This window comes from Mauremys reevesii, linkage group 11 (assembly GCF_016161935.1).
Source record: "Mauremys reevesii isolate NIE-2019 linkage group 11, ASM1616193v1, whole genome shotgun sequence".
In the NCBI taxonomy this organism is placed as follows: domain Eukaryota; kingdom Metazoa; phylum Chordata; order Testudines; family Geoemydidae; genus Mauremys; species Mauremys reevesii.
The window spans coordinates 2,918,501-2,942,327 of NC_052633.1; the positions used below are offsets into that span (position 1 = coordinate 2,918,501).

General features: G+C 40.8%; 1 protein-coding gene across 13 annotated transcripts in view; it reads left to right on the forward strand.

The window, feature by feature from the left end:
- AGAP1 (ArfGAP with GTPase domain, ankyrin repeat and PH domain 1) overlaps positions 1-23,827 on the forward strand; it is a 634,072-nt gene that overhangs the window by 234,785 nt on the left and 375,460 nt on the right. For 8 of the 13 annotated variants that reach the window (XM_039494096.1, XM_039494097.1, XM_039494092.1 and 5 more), the window contains exons 3-4: positions 5,893-5,980; positions 6,771-6,782. In XM_039494096.1, the coding sequence (XP_039350030.1) occupies positions 5,893-5,980; positions 6,771-6,782 (100 nt within the window). Of the gene's footprint in view, positions 1-5,892; positions 5,981-6,770; positions 6,783-22,019; positions 22,130-23,827 lie in introns of all 13 variants that reach the window. The other 5 variants (XM_039494101.1, XM_039494088.1, XM_039494093.1 and 2 more) reach the window with 2 other exon arrangements.

A 23,827-nucleotide genomic window follows, 5' to 3' on the forward strand; every position in this document is an offset into this window, starting at 1 on the left:
GCCCTCAAGGGTTAACACATTGTGTTAATGTAGCCTCTCACTCAAGGCAGCACGAACATGAGGGAAGGGAGACAGCATAGCAGACAGAGACAGACACACTCCTTGTGTGTGGGAGAGAGAGAAAGATGCACTGCCCCTTTAAGTAAGCTGACCCATTCTTTTTAAGTGGATCGGGAAGTTGACAGCAGCTGCTGCCCCAAGCTCTCTATATCTCTCTACATCTGTGCCCGTGTATGGAGAAGGGATAAGCAGGGTGCGGGGGACACCCTGACAGCCCCATCTTTCCTCACCTGCACAGCAAGCAGGAATCTCTGGGAGCAGCTCCAAGGCAGAGGGCAGGAGCAGCATATGGCAGTGGTGGGGAGGGACAGCTGAACTGCCAGCAATTGATAGCCGGCTGGGCGGCTGCAGAACAGGGAACTTAGGGGAGCAGGGAGCTGATGGGGGATCTGGTATGGGGGGCTGCCGGTCCACCCTGGTTCCAAGCCCTCACCAGCTAGCTGCAACGGGCTGCTCTTCCTGCAAGCAGTGGACAAAGCAGGCAGCTGCCAAACGACGTTGGAAGGAAGCATTGCACAACTTTAAACGAGTGTGTTCCCTAATTGATCAGCAACGAAACGACATTAACCAGGACGAATTTAAGTGAGGAGTTACTGTATTGGAACTGTGAAGACTTGTATGATAAATGCATGTGGGCACTGCATTATGTTGTAAGATTTGGAGAATCTTGTATATTAACAGTGTATATATAGCAATGAATAACATTTGTGAAGTGTAATGCTTTTGATCCATGATCCACAATGCTCAGGACTTGAAACAAATACATAAAAAGAAAACAAATAGTGGGGAAAATATACCACAATTATTGAATGAACTGTTGGAACATAATTACATTTCCTTACTGGGACCCTTCCAAAAGACAGTGCTACGTCTCACAACCAGAACGTTGTGTGTGCTTTTCTTCCTTGGTCAACTGTGTGCATCAAATGACAATGGGGTTGATACAGGTTTTAAAAGAAATAAACTTCAATTTGTTGCAGACATCATTAAAGTGACCTTTTACTCTTGACATTTCAGTCCTTCCTGCCTAGTCCTGCCCTGCTGTTTCATTGCCCTCTTCTCCACCAATTTGTAGCATAATTTCTCAGTTAGGGTGTGAGCTTTTCAGGGTATGTACCTTATCTTTTGTGCATACTGTGTGGCACTCAGCAGAGATTTTCAAGTGGTGTAAAATAATAATGGAAATCCGGAAACGGCCATGAATACATCCAGTGGAGAACTGATGTGCAGACTAAGGCTATGTCTACACTACTGTGGTAAGTCGTCCTAAGATTCACATAGCTGGAGTTGTGTAAAACGTATTTGGAGTTTACTTACTTTAGGTCCACTTACTGGGGCGTCTACACCGCACTGGGTTGATGGTAGACACTCTCCCGTTGACTTACCTTACTCTTCTCGTTCCGGGTGGAGTTCTGGTGTCAACAGGAGAGCACTCTGCCGTTGATTTAACGGGTCTTCACTAGACCCGCTAAATTGACCCCCGGTGCATTGATCACCAGAGCGTTGATCTGGCGGTAATGTAGACATAGCCTGAGAAATAACAAAATGTCTTTTCTAATATTTGAAGTCTTTGGGTAGATTAAAAAATAAACAAACAAAAATATCTAGCCATGGTAAAAATAGACTTCCTTTCTTTGTACCTCTGTTCTGTCATTCTGGAATCTGAGTTGATGCTTTTTTGATTGTTGCAGGCAGTTCCACCTCTAATTGACTTCTAGGTTTTTGACAGCCAATATGGCCTACATCAGGATCAACACACATTTGCTCATGTTCTCAACTACAGCCTCCCTTGCTGTGAGACAGCAGCTCCTGCCACTGTGGTGGCAGAAGTGATATAGCAATTCACTGGGGTGCTGCAGTGACTCATAGACTCTAAGGTCAGAAGGGACCATTATGATCATCTAGTCTGACCTCCTGCACAGCGTAGGCCACAGAATCCTACCCATCCACTTCTATAACAAACCCCTAACCTATGTCTGAGTTATTGAAGTCTTCAAATTGTGGTTTGAAGACCTCAAGCTGCAGAGAATCCTCCAGCAAGTGACTCATGCCCCACGCTGCAGAGGAAGGCGAAAAACCTCCAAGGCCTCTGCCAATCTGCCCTGGAGGAAAATTCCTTCCCGGCTCCAAATATGGCAATCAGTTAAACCCTGAGCATGTGGGCAAGACTCACCCGCCAGCACCCAGGAAAGAATTCTCTGCAGTAACTCAGATCCCGTCCCATCTAACATCCCATCACAGACCACTGGGCATACTTACCTGCTGATAATCAAAGATCAATTGCCAAAATTAATTGCCAAAATTAGGCTATCCCATCATACCATCCCTTCCGTAAACTTATCAAGCTTAGTCTTAAAGTAGACCTTAGCTATTGTATGGCAGGCCTATTCTGTTCTGTTTGCCTCATGGGACTTTCACCCTCTTCCTTGGGGGGTAGGATGGGAGCAGATGGGACACTAAAGCTCAGTGCCCTCCCTCCACCACCCTGATTTCGCCAGGCAGATATCTTCCTTCCCTCTGATTCTTGGGATCCTGGGGAAATTCTGGGCACAAGAAGGTTCTCATTCACTTCAGAATGGTCCTGCTAGTTGTGCTGTTCAGACAGATGACCCTTTTATTCAGAGATCATCTTCTCCTTCCTTTCTTACCCAAGCTCTCTTATTCAAGGCCCAATGTATTGCTAACCCCCCCCACCCCCCAAAAAACAAATAGTAAAAACACCAATCTCCATAAAAGGTCTTGCTCAAAAAAAAAAAAAAAAAAAAGGGCTCCTGGCTAAACAGCACTTGTCAAACCAGGTAGTCTCCACTTACAGAAATAATGTTGAGGGCCACGTTTTCAGCCAGACTGCAAATTCACGCTATGCCAGTTATGTAACTAGAGATGTAGAGACAATTTGTTCACATAAATGTTTGTTTTCATGCAGGTTGGTCCTGGGATGCAAATTTCAGAGACAAGTTTTGAAAGTTTGGCCCAAAATTGCAGCCACACAATTATGTAGAAAGAACGAGGAGTACTTGTGGCACCTTAGAGACTAACAAATTTATTTGAGAATAAGCTTTTGTGGGCTAAAACCCACTTCATCGGATGCATGCAAAAATAAAACAAAAAAAACCAAAAATCCTTTTGTAGTGATAATCAGGATGGCCAATTTCCAACAGTTGACAAGAAAGTGTGAGTAACAGTAGGGGAAAAATAAGCATGGGGAAATAGTTTTATTTTGTGTAATGACCCATCCACTCCCAGTCTTTATTCAAGTCTAATTTAATGGTGTCAAGTTTGCAAATTAATTCCAATTCAGTAGTTTCTCGGAGGTTTTTTTTTGTTTTTTTTGTTTTTTTGAGTATTGCAACTTTTAGGTCTGTAATTGAGTGATCAGGGAGATTGAAGTGTTCTCCAACTGGTTTTTGAACATTATAATTCTTAATGTCTGATTTGTGTCCATTTATTTTTTACGTAGAGACTGTCTCCCTACTGTTACTCACACCTTCTTGTCAACTGTTTGAAATGGGCCATCCTGATTATCATTATAAAAGGTTTTTGTTTTTTCTCCTGCTGATAATAGCTCACCTTAACTGACCACTCTCGGTATAGTGGGTATGGCAACACCCATTGTTTCATGTTCTTTGTGTAAATATATCTTCCTACTGTATTTTCCAGTGCATGCATCTGATGAAGTGGGTTTTAGCCCACAAAAGCTTATGCTCAAATAAATTTCTTAGTCCCTAAGGTGCCACAAGTACTCCTCGTTCTTTTTGCTGATACAGACTAACACGGCTACCACTTTGAAACCCGTCACAATTATGTAGCAGTCTTGTATGCTAGGGTGGGGAAGGAGAGGAATCTTCCAAATGAATTGGCATGCCCCATCAGTCTTAGCAGGGTTTCCACTTTTACCTCTAGCAGTGGCATAGTAACCTATAGACGTTTTTGCCTTCATTTGAAGCCATGTCACAGGTTACAGAGCGCATCCTTTTGTTTAGCTGGTGTTTGAGAATGAGGCAAATGCAAGCTCTCCAAATGATTGAACTTGTCAAGAATCTTACCTCACACTTATTTTTAGATGTAGGTGTTTCTGCATATACCGGTGTACTCAGTAATTCCTCTTGGGTGAAAATTAGATTAAAAGCTTCCAGTGTACTCCTTTTAAACGCTCTTCAAAGTCAGTTTACACAGAACCCTATTGAACAGATGGCCTTCCTACTACCACTTAGCTCCAGCTTTACTTGGGATTTATTTATTTTGGTCTGTTGCTTAGGTTGGTAGCACCTACGCTTGTAAATACAGTGGCATTTCCCTTGACATAATCCTGTTAGTTTCTTTGCAGCAGGTGACTCCCAAGCTGCTTGCGTTCAAGTTCTCCTCCCCATCCCCCCAGCACTATGGCCCAATGCAGTAGATCTGATCCCTCCATTTCTTTCGTTCATTCTTTCGTTCGTTCTTTCGTTCTTTCACATCATTCACTGCACCTATGGCCTATTGGGCAAGGGCTGGATCCATGAGCTTTGATTATGAGCTCTATGCTGAAGATCCTTCCACAACTGCATTATTGGCAATCTTTGGAGTATGGAAGGAGAGTGAGCAACTTTCAAGAAGCTGCCTTCACCTAGTTCTTTACTGGAGTATGTTTGCAGTGGAGGAGAATAGATCCAGGATCATAAGGCTTTCCCCAAGCCCACTGCTCCCCAAATTCTGTCACTTTGGGATTCTTTGGCATCCTACCTACTGTTTTGAACAGACTTTATTAGGAAGACCACCTTAGTTCAGCATGCCGATAAGAAGGATCCCATGAAATGGATAGAATGTCTATTAATTTATTGTGTGTTCATTGAACACTTTTATTGTGTCCGGAGATCAAAAGTGCACAGTGGCACACAGTCACTGACCCTGGAGCTTACGTACTGAACTAGATGGATGATAAAACAGTTGAGACTCACAAAGGACAACCAGGAAAAAAGTGTGGTCTTGAAATCATGTATAGTATTCCACCTTTTCAAAAAGGTATGATCAAGTAAATACTTTCAGAACTGTATTTTAAGAAGGAATTTGAATACAAAGGAATGATTGACAAATGCACAAGAGGGTGCTTCTTCCGAGTGTAGGGGACAGCATATCAGAAAGGGAAGTAAATGGGCTACCTAAGGGGTGGTTTAAAGTAAGAATTTGGTGAAGCAAACAGAGCAATTGTAACTGCCACTTACTTGCAGGTTTTTAACAAATAAAAATTTCCTTCGTGTGACTCATAACAATAGTGTTCCTTCTGCTGACTCTGCAGCAGCAGTTACACCAGAATTGCTACCTGGGATAATTGATGTTAATGGACAAAATAGTGCAACATGGTATGAAAGCTTTAGACAAGTTGAATTTTTTAAAAAAAGCATAAAGGATAGAATAAATGTTCCTTCACCTTGACTCAGTCATGATGTGCAGTTGAATAGTGTGTGTTCTGGAAGTCTGGCATCCTTGGCGGTGGGTGGGTAGGCTAAGATTGCAGTGCATTATCGGATACAATGTACAGTAGTGGTGATGTGTGTGCCTGAGGAGGAGTAGAGGGAAAGGACTGTAAAGAGCTTCACTTCTCAGGGCATTCCTTTTGCGCTGTGTATGCGGTGTGCGCTCTCACTGAATTTTTTGGGGGTTCTGAGATACATTGCTTGTTTTTCTTATAAATGGTATTTCTCCTAAACATAGAGGTTAAAATATTAAATCTTCTTTTGGGGGACTGAGACGTTCTTTGTTTAAATAAAATTATACAAATCATACTATTTGTTATATTTTTTAAATATCAGAAGATTTTATTATGACTCAATGTGTATCATCTTTTCATTCCAGGGAATTGTGGGGAATTTAGCTAGTGGCAAGTCTGCACTTGTGCACCGGTATCTGACTGGCACGTATGTCCAAGAGGAATCACCTGAAGGTAAGTGGATATGCGGATGATTAAAAGCATGCTGATTTTAGTTCTTTTGCTTTCATGCAATGCACCATTAATTCCTGTTTTTATATATCATACAGAAATAGTACAGTAAAAAAAAAAATCATCATTGGTTGTTCTGCAATGTTGGTAAAAAAAAGAAATTGTTTCCTTTTAACATTTGTCATAGTGGAGATAAGTAGCAGCAACGACAACAATTGTATACCTCTTCTTTTTTGTAATATCTTAACATTTTAAAATTTTTTCCCATGAAGTATTTGTGCATATGGGAAACGTTCTTAATCTCAGTTTCATAAATGCAAACATTACCCAATGTAGCGCTTACTACTATGAGTACTTCCATTAATTCCAATTTGGCTGCTGAAGGCAATAACTACTACTCTTGGTATTGGAAATATACAGGATTGGGCCCTTCAGTTTGTTGTACCAGAGACAGTAAAGATTTTCAAATAAAACTCGTGTTATGAATTTGCTCCATTATTTTTAGAACACTAATTTTTGGGCCCGGAGGAGAACACTTTTTTTTTCCAATTCTAGTTTTATGTTACAGTTTAATATGTAGTTCAAAACTTTCATTGTATTATTTTAATTAAGCTTAGTCACTTGTACCGTTTGAGATCATGTATATCATCGTAGCACATAATTGAGGTATATTTTTCACTAAAAATATTTTCTTGATTTTTTTATTTATTCTCCTTATGAACTTTAAATCCAACTCTGAGACACTGAATTTCTGGTTCCTTCTTTTCCTTACTGGCTGTTCCATTCTTTGCAGATATGGATGCAGGTAACTATTCATTCTCTTCATGGCAGTGCTTGTCTTGTTTTGAAGAGGGAGGAGGCACAGCTTTTGTACTGTAGTGTTTTCCCTTTGTTTTGTGTATCATCTTAATTTTGTTTTTCTTTTGATTTTCTCAAATTTTAAGCACATCTCTCTCTGTCTTGTCCCTTTCTGTAGATGTCTTTTTAGCAGTAGTCATATGTAACTTCATGTGTCTACTGTAACACCTGTTTCAAATTAATGCTTGCCGTAGGAGGTTATACAGTTCAGAATGTTAGAGCATAGTATTCTTGAGGTTTTAACTAGTCTTGGTAGTTAAAAATCTGTGCGAGGCGTCACTGTGGTGTCGGCCATTTTCATGGGCAAATGCAATGGCGGTGCAAACATTTTCTAGATTTTATTACTTTGCATAAAAGAGACTTAGGTCGCTTCTCTACTGTTGATAGAGGTGATGTGTGAGGGCCATTGCAAAAGGAGCAATAGTTGGATTTGTACATTAATGCTCAGAAATCCTCTACTGGAATGTTGGGAAAGGTGTTGGAAAGTCACTCCCTAGTACTGCCGCTTGAAGTGGCTATCAATAATGAGAAACAAAGAAAGCTAAATGGTGGGGAAGCCCCAAAACTGAGAGAGCCTCACAATGAAAAGAGCATAATCAGTATCTCCACTGATTTTTATTTATTTATTACTCTCATGAGCAGAAGATAATAAATATTTGATTAGTTCTTTCAGGAGACAAACTTGTTTCTGTTCTGTAGAATTTTAATGGCACTCTTTCCCCTCAACCTGGAATATTTAGTTTTTCTTGATTCTGTGATTTGTTGCTCTGTTCTGAGCGTATTCCCATCTGTCCTCTTGGTCTTCAGGGATAGTTATTTACTGTACTTGCAAGTGACATTTAGGCTGTTTTCATGGACAGGATTAGATCACCAGAGCAGAGTCGGATCATTTCTTTGCACATAAATGTAGCTGACAGGCCTTACTAATGGCACCATGCATTTTCATTAACAGGTAAAACTGGAACAATTAAAAGCCATAATTCACCTTGTAAGCAATAGGGTTAGGCTGCCCAGTGAAATCAGTACTTAGGAATTTAATTAACTCTGACAGCCTGTCGTTAGTAAACGTCATCTTTGGAAATAGCTCGAGCCCCACATAATTTGTGACAGTAATAGTTTATCCTCTCCCCATATCCTTGTGTGAAAACATACCCTGTCAATCTGGGTCCATACTGGCAGTTCGAGTGAATCTAGGCAAGGAAAGGAGCTTGTTGCTCCAAGTTCTGCATTGGGATTTAGATTCAAGCTCTGTGCATAAGGGATTCGGCTGAACTGTTAGCAGTAACCTTCAGATTGGATGCTAATGTGAGGTGTTGCCTTTGCCCCTTGCTGATGACTGAAAAAGAATATGGACTCTTTAAGTTGGACAAAGAGTAGAACATATCTGAGATGTTGTGGCTTATGCCATTTCTCAAAATAAAACAGGTTCTTATGTCAGTGGTATTTGTGAGCTGTTGGTGAGTGCATGCTGGGTGGCATGTTAATTTACTCAGCAGCTGAACTACCAGTATCTAACTGTAATGTACTTGGGGTATGAAAGGAACCAGATACAGCCCCACACTATTTTTGTTCCCTTTATCGTTTCTGTCCCAAGTTGCTGCCACCTCAATAAACCACCTTCTGGCATGGGTTGGCCAAGTGCCAGACCTCCTCTATGGTTTTCAAATGTTTCTCACCATGCCAGCAACTGTTTCTAGTGAGCATTTAAGCATCAATATGGGCAATGTCTGTTTTCCTTCCACTTTCTTTGAGCCTAAGTGTTTCTTCCACCCCAAAATACACTTGAATTACATCAGCATATGGTGCAAAAAAACCTTTTCTCATCACTTATCTGGCAACTCTTTGGATTTTTAATTAAATGAAAATTAGAAATTGAAAGCTGATTTATTTCCTTCAGTAACAATCCAGGAAATAATGCATGTTATAGCAGGCTTTAATTCATTATACCAACCTCCCACTATGCATATATGCATACCCAGCGGGACAAGCATTTTCATTATGGAGGTATTTTGGTGTCTGAAACAACCTTGAAGCCAGAGTATTCTATGAGATTTGCAGTTACATTGCGCTGATGTAGAAACAGGGAGCTGATTAAATATAGAAGACCTGTTGAAGTTGTCTGCCTTCCCATAGTAAAACAGGGAACGATTAGAAAAGCAGCCACCAATCAGCAACTTGTATTGTGCAAGTACAAGACATGTAGTTGAGCTGCGAATGTCACATTCAAACTGTCATCTTCACACCTACGTTTAAAGAGTAGTTCTGGTTTCTTGAGAGGGGTGAACTGGAAACTGTTCTCAGTCACCAAACTTGTCCTCTTAACGATTATCTGTGGGTATATGTACACTTCAATTAAAAACCCATGGCTGGCCTGTGCCAGCTGACTCGAGTTTGCAGGGCTCTGGCTGAGGGGCTGTTTACGCTCCAGCCAAGCTTCGGGACCCTTCCATCTCGCAGTGGTCCTAGAGCCTGGGCTCCAGCCCGAGCCCAAATATCTACACTGCAATTAAACAGCCCCTTAGCCTGAGTCAGCTGGCAGTGTAGACATACCATAGAATCATAGAGTATCAGGGTTGGAAGGGACCTCAGGAGGTCATCTAGTCCAACCCCCTGCTCAAAGCAGGACCAATCCCCAGACAGATTTTTGCCCCAGATCCCTAAATGGCCCCCTCAAGGATTAAACTCACAACCGTGGGTTTAGCAGGCCAATGCTCAAACCACTGAGCTGTCCCTCCCCCCATGTTTGGACTAGTAAAAAGCTAATTCCATGGATGGTGTTTTTCTGCACACATGAAGTTTTTGATACTGCTCTTGTGTGGTGCATTCCATTATGATGATACTGTACAGTTCTAGGTCCCCTTCCATTTGAGAATATTAAAATGTTTTGCAAACATGAATTAATTAAGCCTTGAAACACCAGTGTGAGGCAGGTACTGTTGCCATTTTATAGAAAAAGAAACTGAGGCATGGAGCAGATACATGACTTGACTTAACCAAGGTGTCACATACAAGAATAAAATCCAATCTCCTTACTTGTCATGGCGATTTAGAGAGGTTTTGTCTGTTTCAGCTTCCTTTTGAAGCTTCAAGCAAGTTAAATGGAAAGCATAATAAAATACTTCTCCTATCCAGGAAGCAGCAGCATGGGGAGGAACCCAGTACACACAGTAAACCTGGACAGTGTGGGAGGGTAAAGCAGGCAGCTGAGAGAAGGTAAACAAAGAATGTGAGATGCTCAGTCTGCCCAGGGCATTTTCTAGGGATTGGAGGAGGGAAAGGAAGTAATAAGGAACTGTTATCTGGGTCCCTTTTTTGGACACAGGAAAGTGTAAGAGCTGGTGCTGAGAGGGAAGCAGGTCTCCTGCAGGAGGGATTAGAGACAGGATGAAAGATAGCACCAGGTTATAGCAGGCTACCAATTTTTTTTTAATTCAATATTAGAACACAAACACAATGGCAACTTCAAACGCTGTTGTATGTTTAAAGATGTACATACTTCTATAAAGATATTTAAGATAGTAAATTCTTATAAAATATGCTGATATTTTAAATTACCAATATGCAGACATTACAAAAATCATCCTTTACTTAACTGCAGAGACTGGAAGTCACAGTTCTTTTCCTCTCTCTGAACAGCTGATATCTTCAAGCAGCTCTGCTTTAATTGTAGGATATTATACACACCTGTAGTGGTACAGGACCCTGAGTGGGGAAATTAAGGAAATATGCACAAAATAAAATAAATATTTATTTATTAATAAATTAAATATTAAAATATATTTAAAACTCTAGTGTTTGAAATGTTTTTTAAAGATTGGGGAAAAAAGTCCATAAAAGCAAGAAAAATCCTCCTCCTCCTCCCTCATTTGAAGTGAACAAACATAGCACCCATTCTTGCAACTGATTCATTTAGGCAAGTATGTGATGAGGTCAGCAGGGCTCTGTATGAGCACAGGAGTGCCCATATGTGGGACAGTTTACAGGACCGGGGCTGTAGTGTGGATCGAAATGTGGCACAACGCCTATCCCCCACCCTTTACACTTCTACTCCTGCTTAAATCTTTAATGTGACATGCTAGAGAAATAACCTGCTATTCTGAAACATTTAAATGGGGCATGGTTTTTCTTTTTCAGGATAAGGATTTTTTCTATGTTGTCTAGTGTCTCCAGAGCTGGACAGGACATGTCACGTCAGATTATTCAGCTTCCCAGTGGCTTTTTGTGTCCACCATTGTCTCCTTTTACAGATTATTGAAGTATTTCATCTTTATGTATTTGCATTGGTTTCAGGCACCTTTCTAGAAAAGATTCACATGGTATCAGGTTTTATTCCTCTTGTCTCAAGGTTTCTCCAGACTTGGTAAAAAGTGTAGATTTCAGCTTGTGGTAAACTTGAATAAAGAATGGTTTTCTAGTGCAGGTTGGCCGTAGGAAGTGTGAAATTGATACTTTTTAATGCACTGATGCTTCTACCCATCATATGAATTTTACTCTTAGTTTTGTTCTTTTGTTGTGTGTGGTCCAAGCTATGGCCTCTAGTCCCTATTTATTTTTACTTATCTTGCAGTTTTGACGGGAGAGAATTCTGTGCAAGAAAGAGTGGAGTAAATGTTCCTTTTAGAATTTCAGCCACTTCTGTGGTTTAACTTCCCCTGACATTCCTTTCATCTGGTCCTAAACTTATAATGAAGTAGCTGAATACATCTTTTACTGGAAACCTTAAATCTAAGAAATACTTGATTTGTCAGTCTTGATAACCTTCCCTTTGATTTGTTCAGCTGGGCAGTTCACTAACTCATAACGTTGCTTGATGGTTGAATAAATACATAGACGGAGTTGAGCTTCTCCTGTTTCTCTAGTCAATTGAAAGTTTTTACTTTGTGTTTAATGTATTGTGCTTTGGTGAAGTGTTTGGAGTCAGAAGATCTGAAAGGAACATCTTGTCCTGACACTTTCATTTTCCCCTCCAAATGCTTCAGTCACCCCAAATTTCCATTTTTGCAACTGGGACCCCAGTCGTGCCTTCCAGTTCTGATGGACTTGAATTGTAGCAGGTTCTACCTATCATCCATTATAGGAGGATTCTCATGTGTCTTTATCCCCTGAAATGCGCATTTGGGGTGGAGCTATTTAGAAATAAGATACTTTATGCATTTGTGTACTCCTAATGTTATAAAGAATGAAGAGAGACAGTATACAGATTTAGATGCTATGGTGTAGATCTTGCAATTAAGTCCACACAGACAGGCCAGGTGTAAGGCGCTTCCTGTGGAAATCTGCTATGTAATCTCTGATTTCAATCATCTACTGCCCAGCATTATATTCTGAGTTGAGGGGAATAGCTCTGTCCCAAAGGTTACATTTTTTGTTTACTATACAATGCAAGTAATCCTTCAACATCTGAGCAAATAAAGAATGCTAAATAATAAAGGTCACTTTTTATCCTCTGAATAGACAGGCCCTGCTGAAAATTCCATAATTGATGATTGAATAAAAATTCCTGGACTTCTAAACCATGTAAACTAACTCAGCTGTGCAATGCCTAGAAAAATGAAAATAGAATTCCAAATGCTAAAATGAAAGGATTTTCTGTCTGCAGTGTGTTAGAATGTAATCTGATGTGATTGCACAAATGAAAAAAGGAAAACCTTGAACTGCACATAGATAAATACTTAAATATTAGGGCTCTATTCTTGGCTTGTTCCATGTCCCTTTTGAGTCGGCTAAAGCTATCTACTGTTCTACTAGTGTGTAGTACCTTTCATGATACCATTGTGCTCCACTGAAATTGGTTAGGTGTTGCACAGGTGTATTCAGTGTGGAGAGTTGGGAAGCCAGGAAGAGCTCTCTGGACAATTGGTGTGAACTCTTTACAAATGGTGATTGGGGCACTTTAGAAAGATAAAGGATGCTGTCAGTACGAAGAAAGTTAAAAATAATTTCAGTGTTTACTTTAAAAACAAAGTCAATTTTGCATCACACTGTCTGACTCTCCTTTTGCCAGCAATCATCATATAAAAGAGCCAGGCGTATAAAAAACAATGATTTTTTTCTTGCACACAATACAATACACTCAACCCTCCTCTTACCGCCCCCCCCCCGAGATGCCTTGCACGGATGTGTTTTGGTTTCCAGAAGATTTTTTAAATTTGCTTCAGTTTTGAAGACTGCTTATCCTCCGTGGCTTTTCTGGGAAGCTGCTATTGGGGGAATCTGTGACCATGCTCTAAATACATGCTGCCACACTAGTATTTACAAAGGTCTTCCAAACATCTTGGGGTGTTTACCTACCAAAAACATATTTCAGTGATAAGTGAGAGTTGAAGAGAGGGTTTCTAGTTGTATATTAATGTAGAATGTAACATTAAGTTGACCAGTGTCCCTGTAGGTTGTACAGAATATCCCACCTACTAACAGAAAGCTGTGTAACAGCTGAAAGAAGCCAAAGTTATTTGAAGTGAGTTGGAATACTTCTCCTAGCCTTGCAGACCGTCCAGCTGGTGTTCTGAGGGTGTATGAGAGGATCGGGGTTTTGTCCTCAGGAAACTGAAGCGCTCTTATAAATAGATTTAGAGGGAAGCTAAGTGGAGTTGCATGAAATTGTTCTTCCTCTCTACTTTTTGCTCTTCACAGCAGCAGGAAAAGGAAGAAAATGGCTAGTCAGGCCTAGTTGCTGATGGAGTGGCTGATTAGGTGCAGGATCAACATATGCCGCTTTTGCAGTGGAATATCACAAGTCATAGAAATGTAGGGCTGGTAGAGACCTAGAGTGGTCATCTAGTCCAGACCCCTGAGCTGAGGCAGGATCCTAAGTATACCTAGATCGTCCCTTTCAGGTGTTTGTCTAACCTGTTCTTAAAAATCTTCAATGGCGGGATTTCCACAATCTCCCTTGGAAGCCTGTCCCAGTGCTTAACTATCCTTATAGTTAGAAAGTTTTTCTTAGTATCTAGCCTACATCTGTTGCTGCTAACCTGAGAACAATTGATCACCATCCTCTTTACAACAGCCCTTAACATATTTGAAGACTGTTACCAGGTTCTGACCCTTCAGTCATCTTTTCTCAAGACTAAACATACCCCCATGTCTTTCTTCATAGGTCAGGTTTTCTAACCTTTTATCGTTTTTGTTGCTGTCCTTTAGACTCTCTCTCCAGTTTGTCCACATCTTTCCTAAAAGTGTGGCATCCAGAATTTGACACAGTTCTCCACTTGAGGACTCGCCAGTGCAGAGTTGAGCGGGACAGTTACCGCACGTGTCTTATATATGATGTGCCTGTTAATACATCCCAGAATATTATCCCTTTTCTCCACTGCATCAGATTGTTGATTGATATTCAATTTGTGATCCACTATAACCCCCACATCCTTTTCAGCATTACTATTAACTGGCAAGGCAATACCCCATTTGGTAGTTATGCATTTGATTTTTCCTTCCTAAGTGTAATACTTGATATGTGACACTTGTTTTTATTGAATTTCATCTTGTTGATTTCCATCCAATATGTCTGTTGTTTTGAATTCTAATCGTGTACTCCTCTTGGTTTGGTGTCATCCAGAAAAAAATATGAGTATTCTCCACTCCATTGTCCAAGTCATTAATGAACATATTGACTAGTACCGGACTCTGGACTGGCACCTGTGGGTCCCCACTAGATATGTTTCTCCAGTTTGGCAACAATCCTTATATCATGGATTGTTGTGGATGTCTTGAGATTTCGTATTACATTATCTCTATGGAAGATTTTTTGGCTTTGTCTTCTGTTTAGAGATGATGATTCAAGCAGATGAATTATTTTTCTTCAGTTTTTTTTTTACTGTTGACATTCAAATATGGAGTGAATTTCTGGATTTTTAATCTCTTGATATATATATGTCAAGTTCTTATAGTCTACAAAATCCTTGCAACGGTTCATTAAAACAGCATCTCTGTTATATATGCTGAATCCTCCCTTTCTCATCCCTCATGAGACTGACAGTGCAGTTCAGAGAGAATTCTCTGAATGCTGCTGCAACCCAGAGCAATACTGTTTAAGCATCCCACAAATAAGGAGATGTTCCTTTGTGGTGCATATTCATTCTAAAGCAGAAATATGTGCTTGCTCTGCTACTGGGAAGAAGTTTCTTAAGAAACTGTTTCCTGGAAGGAATTTACCTCTTTGCTGGTATGCATGGGGGGAAATAAATGATTATTGTTAAATAGGGTTGCCAACCCTCCAGGTTTGGCCTGGAGTCTCCAGGAATTACAGATTGTCATGTGGATGGAATCTCCAGGAATACATCCAACCAAAATTGGCAACCCTATTATGGTCTGAATTAGTCTTTTTTGAACATCCCAGTTTTAATGCATTTCTAAGAGTTCAACAGCTGACTCCCACTTAATTTCAGTGGAATTTGGGGGCCTAAATATCATAGGCTCCTTTAAAGATTCCAGCATAGATAACAATTGCAGTCAACTCAGATTTATAGCTAAGATTACAAGTAAATCTGCTGCTAGTGATAAAGATAAATCCTGCCAACAAAGCACTGATTGACTTTCTGAGAGTCTTAGTGAGATAGGGGTCACTTGATAAGCTATTGGTGGAAAAAGGGAGTTCCTCACTTTGTCTTTTATATATTTGGCTTTTGGATTCATTTTAAAAACCACACATTGACCTTTCTAGAAATACCTTTATTGTTAAGCATCTTAAATCTTAAAACTAAGTTAAACTTCCCTTGACCAATAATGCAATGGAATTTTCCCCAACTCCTATTAGATTTGATTTTCACTAATTTTCATCCATCTAATTAATCCGTTGCTCCTTTTTGGGGTCTAGTCACAAATGTATGTGAAGCATCAACTGCTTGCAGGTCCTTAAGTTTTCTTTGCATCAGATATCATTAGCTGATGTCCATTGTGGTTGATGCCAAGAAGGGTCTCCTGGTCAGCTGTTGTAGATGCTTTTTCTACTGGCCTCCCACACAGCCAAGCATGGCAGGCACCTTCTGCCTGACCTTTGGAGGTGTGACGGGAGGGAGTGGTTGGTTGGACTCTGAAGAATCCCTGTTTTCAGAAGAAGTGGGAGAGCAGAGCTTCCTAGACAGGGAGGGTTAGGTGCACAACCGCTTCATGCCCAGTATTTCAGTCATTCTGACTCAGTAACCTGTTTATTTTTCCCCCAAGTATGTGGATGCCTAGGTGAGCCTGTGCAGGGGAAACGAGGGCTGGAATGCAGGGCCAGCCTTGCCCCTCACGCCCATAGTGGGCAGTTCACAAGAGGAAAAACCAAGCAGAATTATGAGGAGAGAATAGGTGTTAATTAAGTACTCTCTCTCTGTTCCAGAGAGGTCACCAAGAAGATAGTGAGCTCTTTGGGATAGGGACATCTTGATTATTTGAGTACAGTGTCCACCACAGTGGGGCCTTTATTCTGATTCTGGCTTAAATCTTACTGTTACATATTAATAAACTATATCTGTGTGTCCCAGCTCCCATCAGTCATGAGTAGCTTTTCACCTTCCTCCAGTAAAATGTCTGTAACAGGAAATCAGAGGATTCTGATTTCATAGTCTGTGCAGTATACAATGTTCCCCATAAATGTCTGGGAACAATGGCAAAAGGATATTTTCGGAAGAACTTTCAAAACTCTGCCAGATATATAATTGCAAGTGAAAGAAAAACGTAGCTTTTGCAACTTATCTTCCTGGAAATGATCTTTAAACCAAGAAAATAAAATGGGTAACTAAAATACTACCATTGGTTGGAGAGAGTTCCTAAATTAGTGGACCTAGACCTTAAATTGTCACTGCTTAAAGTTAACTACTTAATAGACTGTTTTCTTAACATAGTACCTCCTTTTCATTTCACTGGAGCTTCTGGGTGCTCTCCACTTAAGAAAATAGGTCATTTAGGTATGTAATAGTAGGCCCCTGTTTTTTAAAATGTTATCTGTGGGCTTTCAGGTGTTCCCTTTTCTCTGCATTATCTCTCAGCAGTGTTTGGTATGGACATGGAAGATGTTTAGTAGATATATAAAATAAAGGTGAACGTTACATGTATAGTTTCTAACTTTCAGTTACATGGTAGTGTGCTCTGTCACAATTACTGTACATTTAAAATAATCTTGGTTCAAAATAGAGAAGAAAACATGTTTTTGTGTCGCACGAAAATGCATTACTATTATTCCAGGCTTCCTTTAGTTTTATTACAGTTCTTTTCTTTGATTAGTTTACAGGTTAATTGCTGCTAGATCAGTCTAACTTTAACTTCAGGGGTATTAGCTGCAGTGTAATATTGTGATGAAAGGGCATCTACTGTATAGAAGCATGTGGAGTTATGTTTTAGATCAGGGGTAGGCAACCTATGGCACGTGTGCTAAAGGTGGCATGCAAGCTGATTTTCAGATTTCACTGCCTGGGTTCTGGCCACCAGTCTGGGGAGCTCTGCATTTTAATTTAATTTCAAATGAAACTTCTTAAACATTTTAAAAACCTTATTTACTTTCAGGGCCGGCTCCAGGCCCCAGCACGCCAAGCGTGTGCTTGGGGCGGCATGCGGCAGGCGTCTCCGGTGGACCTCCCGCAGGCATGCCTGCGGATGCTCCACCGGAGCCGCGGGACCAGCGGACCCTCCGCAGGCACGTCTGCAGGAGGTCCACCGGAGCCGCGGGACCGGTGACCGCCAGAGCGCCCCCCACGGCGTGCCGCCGTGCTTGGGGCGGCAAAATTGCTAGAGCCACCCCTGTTTACTTTACATACAAAAATAGTTGAGTTATATATTATAGACTTCTAGAAAGAGATCTTCTAAAAATGTTAAAATGTATTACTGGCACACGAAACCTTAAATTAGAGTGAATAAATGAAGACTCGGCACACCACTTCTGAAAGGTTGCTGACCCCTGTTTTAGATAGTCTTGGTATCCAATCCAGGCTGTGTATGTTTGCTAAACTCTGTGAAATTATGCTGAAAGCTTGGAAGGTTTAACTGACCTAAAGAAACTAGAGCTGGTGTTAGTGAGAGATTGTTGTGTGTTCCGTAAATAACCTACAGAACATGTGTTAATGTTTGGTGAAATGAGCTAATGTTATGTAAGCTGAAACATTGAACATCTGTCAAGGTTTGGATTTTAGGAGATACTTTTTGGAAAATAAGTTTTTTGTTTTGTTTTGTTTTTCATTGGGGAATACAAAATTAAAAGGGGGGAAGTACTTTCAGTTGGGGAAAGACTATTCAGCGCTTCTCTTCTTCAGTAAGCACTGTTGTGTATTTGAGCTTTTAGAACTTAAACATGAGTTTGAGCAGCTTTCGTGTCCTGTCACCAGCATCGAAATACACACTTCAGTGTATTGTGTCCTGCCCAACAAAGTGGATCGCTATTTTGAAAGTTTTGGAGAATGGTGTATTGATAAAATACATCTTACATAGACTGTAATACAGAATTGGGGGGAGACTATCAGAGGCACAGATGGTAATTAGGTGTCTGACTCCTGTTTGTGCATTAGAAAATCTCCCACTTAATGCCTGCAACCTAACAAGAATTCTTTCTTCTAGATAAAACTAAGCATCCAAATATGCTTCATTATAAATAAATAAATACAATGAAAAATGGAAGCTGTGTGTGCCAAAACTGAATAAATACATTATCACATAATCTGGAATGCCTGGCCCTTCATGTCCCTCCCAGACGCTGGTGTGTTTTATCCTAGCTCCTCTAGGGAAGGTGTCGTTTAGGTTATAAGATCTTCAGAACATGGACATCTCTCCCATGTTTTGTGTAAAGCATCTAATACTTGGTCCTAGAAAATAATGATGAAAATGGTTTTAGAAGCAGATTGTTGATGGAGATTATGAAAAATTCATATTCTGATAGTGAGAGGTGTGGTCAGGTGCCGATTGTCTTGTTATTAAAATAGGTTGGACAGATGGTTTAATAGGTGGTTTAGGTAGCTCCTAACTGGGTTATAGGGGAAAAAATTCCCTGTAGGTTGTAATTTAGATACTGTGTTTCTATACTAATTGGGGAATGGGAAAGGAACAAAATATGTAGGGAGAGGAATATAATTTAGAAATTGTGAGGACAAGCAGAGGAAAACATTTTGAATTTTTATATTAATCTTTATCTTGTGCCATGCTCAAAATTTTTATTTGAGAACAGTTTGTATTTGGAGTTTTGTGTAGATTAAGGAGTCAGAAAGATGAGGGGAAAACAGGTAAAATATTTGTGGGGTATTTTAAGACCTGTAATAAGATACTTGAGTTATTAAAGGTTTTAAAGTCCTTTTAATAATTACTCTTTTTCATGTAACCCATTTTAGGACAGAGAAAAATCATGATTTACTTGATAGCCTCAAAAATCTTTGTTAGCCTGCTAATCAAAACAAAATTGTAGTCTAAAGAAGCTTGAGCAAATGTGATGGTATTGTGCAATCTGAATTAAATAAAACTAAGAGGAAATGGTGCTAGGAAAGGGTACTGAAAATAAGGAACAAAAGCAAAACAACAGTGTAGGAAGAATGCCATTTAATTGTTTCAGCCTAACCTTCAGTTTCAAGATTCAGCATGTTCATGTAAATGTACAGTAATAGGTCTTCATGGAAAGGAGGCAAACTAGGATCAGGAGCAAACATTCCGCTTCAATAAGGATTATTGAGAGCGTGGCTGGAAAAATCCAAGGAATGGAAGCTGTCTAGCTGCGGTTTACATCCACTTTTTATTTTAACTGCTAAATGAGTTTTAAATACAGCCTGAAAAAGGAAGGCATGTGGCTATGAACATCTGGGTGTAGCATGGGGTTGAGTTGGGCTGCTGCTGCCCTGAGCTTTCTCTGAAAATGGCCCCCCATTGCAGCTCTTCCAGTACTTGCAGCAAGGGAAGTTAAGAATGCTTGCTGGCACTTTGCTCACCCTGTCCTAGAACTGTACTAGTGCAGATGACGTTGTTAAAAAGTCAGTGGCCAGTCTACATGAGCTATGACAACACAGCGAAGGTGGGAGACTTAGGAGGGCCCCAGGGTAGGTAAGTTCCGGGAGATTCAGGTGACAGAGGTTCAGCCTTCATTCACGTTAATAGGCATTACATGCATCATTGAGAAAATGTATTTACTTTTAAAACATGCAGAGTCTGCATGTAGATGTCACAGTTCAGGACAACTGCTCTGACCAAAAACAACGAGACGTACTTGTGGTACCTTAGAGACTAACAAATTTATCTGGGCATAAGCTTTCATGTGCTAAAACCCACTTCATCAGATGCATGGAGTGGAAAATACAGTAGGAAGATATATATACAGAGTACATTAAAAGATAGGGATTGCCTTACCAATTCTAACGAGACAATTCAATTAAAGTGGGCTATTATCAGCAGGAGGAAAAATCACTTTTGCAGTGGTAATCAGGGTGGCCCATTTCAAACAGTTGACAAGAAGGTGTGAGTAACAGTAGGGGGGAAGTTAGCATGGGGAAACAGTTTTTAGTTTGTGAAATGACCCATCCACTCCCAGTCTTTATTTAGGCCTAATTTGATGGTGTCCAGTTTGCAAATTAATTCCAGTTCTGCAGTTTCTTGTTGGAATCTGTTTTTGAAGTTTTTTGTTGAAAAATTGCCACTTTTAAGTCTTTAATTGAGTGTCCAGGGAGGTTGAAGAGTTCTCTAACTGGTTTTTGAATGCTATAATTCTTGACGTCTGATTTGTGTCTGTTTATTCTTTCGCTAAACTGGACAGTCTCTACGCAAATGTATATGGCAGAGGGGCATTGCTGGCACATGATGGCATATATCACACTGACCAAACTAGGGCTCTCATACTCAGGCTTCTGGCTTCCCAGCCTTTGTCTTTCTGGAGTGAAGACCCGTGCCTCTCTCCCTGCTGACCAGGGTATTTCCAGGCTGAACAGTTCCCTGCCTTCATTGTTATTCCCAGCAAAAGACAATCTGTCTATACAGGCCTGCTTGCTTTCTCTGCAGAGAATAACAGTGTCATTTCCAGAAGTTTTAAGTTATCATACAGTTTTTTCTAAGCAAACATAAGGTAAAAGCACTACAGAGAAAACATATTGAAAACTGTAAAAGAACTTACTTGTGTGAACAAGCTTACCAGAGGACATCTGCCCCATCCCCGCAGTCTCCAGAAGGGCTCTCGTTGGTGTCGGTCCTTCCAGGCTTTCCCTAAGGACTGAGCCCTCTGTGGAATGGAGGACCTGCCTATTTGCTGTATCAGAACAGAAGTCCTGCACCTGTTTAAAACCAGCTATTTGTCCCAAAATCCCTTATTTGTCGTTGGTCCCTAGAAAATCCAGTTTGAAGTACCAGGGGATGTTTTCAAAGGGGCTGATTGCCAGAGGAATTACTTTAGCATACCACCTCCTCCTAGAGAAGCTACCTACAATCTCACAATAACACAAACAATTGCATTTTTAATACAGTGGACCCCAAAGGTATTAAACTTAGTAGAATAAGGTTTGTCCAGGATGTGACAGGAAATTGTCATCATTGTTGCAGTCGTTTCCAGGGTTTGGGGCATATGCTTCTTACAGAAATGAAAAAGCTTTTCCCCCCTGAATTTTACCTTCTTTACAAAACTGAAAATACTTGCCAGAAGAAAATGTGTTAATTCACAGTGCTAGTTTAGTATTGTGGACTCTTTAAAGCCATGTCTGTACTTACAACACTTAGTATACCTCTGCCTCGATATAACGCTGTCCTTGGGAGCCAAAAAATCTTACCGCTTTATAGGCGAAACCGCGTTATATTGAACTTGCTTTGATCTACCAGAGTGCACATTCCCCCCACCACCACCACCTCCCCGAGCGCTGCTTTACCACATTATATCTGAATTTGTGTTATATCGGGTCATGTTATATCGGGGTAGAGGTGTACCCATATTCTTGCAGTGGTCCAACTGTACAGGTCTGCTCCCTAGTGTACACAGTGCTCAGGTGTTTTTACTGCCTTGTAATTTATACCCGTGAGAAGGTGGTAAATATTATGCAGTCATGCCAGGTTCAATTCTGAAGAGTACTGAAAGTCTCAAACCTACTTCGTTCACTAGTTAGATATCACTGTCATATGCAGGTTTCTTGTGCATCATGATAGGGGAGAGAGTGATTTTTAAATACAAATCTGTTTAAATGGCATAGAAATTATAATATTTTAGGTGTGATATGAAATATTTAATATTCTAAATATGAACACCTTTTCTCTTTGTTAGGGCTAAACAATAAGGTTCACAGTGAGATCAGGAAGTGAGATCAGGAAGATACCAATTAATGCTTCGTTTTTTGATCCATCACAGCAGAAGCAGCTAGAGAACAGTATCAGGTACCTTTGTGTAGCTTAGTGTTTGCTTTTATGTCAGCTATTAAGTAGGGAGATTAAACATCATTAAACAGATCATGGACAATTGCAGATATTTTTAAATTTAAGTGAATAGGGGCCAGATTTTCAGATGATATAAAATGATGTTGCTTTATTGAATTCAGTGGAACTATGCTGGTTTACACCTCTAGTTGTTCAGAGATCTCAATCTGGCCGCCTATATTGACATGAAGTCCTCCTATATGTCCACTAAGCACTTAATTGGTACATCTATGGTAGGAGCAATACAAGCTTCTACCTTGGTGCTATAAAGTATGTAAAGGCTGATGTATATGGACTGCCTCTGGGAGTGTAAAATCAGGCTTTTTTGTCAAATTCCTCACTGATGCTACCACCAGTTTAGCTCCGCTGACACTAGCTATTGTTGGAGTGCTACTCCAGACAGGATGTCCATGGTCACTGTTACCACCAATGGGAAAAGTTTAGCAAAGTCTGCTGTAGACAAGACCAAAGCCTATTCAGTACTTGGTCTCTTGGTAAGACTCCCAACAAGATGTCAAATGTAATGGTGGGTTTTGGGAGTATGCAGTATTTTTCTCTGCGGAAAGTTCCACATTTCCTAACAATGGGATTCCAGAAGTGTGGACTTATCATTGAGGAGAAATTTTGAAATGGCTTTGGTGATACTAAACGCATCAGCAGCCACCATATGTTCAACTAGATTTGTCAGAAACAAATGAGACAAGAAATGATCCACTCCTGTGCAAGTGATGTTTTACCTGAGACATTGGTTTCTGTTGCAAAGGAGTCACCAGAAGTTAACAGCAACATTTGTGGCAAAAGGTATCCCTAAATCCTGCACTTGTGGGCCAGGGGACAGTACGTTCCTAAGGGTACGTCCAGACTACCTGCCGAATCGGCGGGTAGCGATCGATTTTGCGGGGATCGCTATATCGCGTCTCATCTAGACGCGATATAGCGATCCCCGAACGCGCTCCCGTCGACTCCAGAACTCCACCGGAGCGAGTGGCGGTAGCGGAGTCGACGGGGGAGCTGTGGACGTCGATCCCGAGCGGTGAGGACGGGAGGTAAGTCGGGATAAGATACTTCGACTTCAGCTACGGTATTCCCGTAGCTGAAGTTGCGTATCTTACCTCGACACTGCCCCCCAGTGTGGACCAGGCCTAAGAGATCACACAATAGCTTAGCCAGACAGGATGTTAGCTTAGTGGGGTGCTTCTGTTGGTGGAAACAGAGCAAAGTACTTCATAGAATAGTCACAGTATCAACCAGTAAGAGTTAAGGGTGATATGGAATGGTCTTGAAGCATTTAATATAGCTTCTCAGTTGGGATGACCGCACTATGATGAGGCTTGGCAGAATATGTTCAAGTGATTGCTTATGTCCATTCCAGTTAGGTCTGTGCACGCTATGTGCACGGCAGCCAGAAGGTTTTACTGGTCGTCAGGTCGATCCGGGCGCCCCCTGGAGTTGCGCCTTCATAGCGTTGGATATAGGGCCCTGCCAACCCACCGCCACATCAGTTCCTTCTTACCGACTGTGATGGTTAGCTAGAACATTCATATCTCTTGCTTCGGCGACACTCCCCTATCTGGGAGAGCCACAACCTGTAGCTGCCATCCACACTGGAGGTATTCGAGGTGGTCAAGGATTTTATCGCCCTCACGGCACCACCCTACC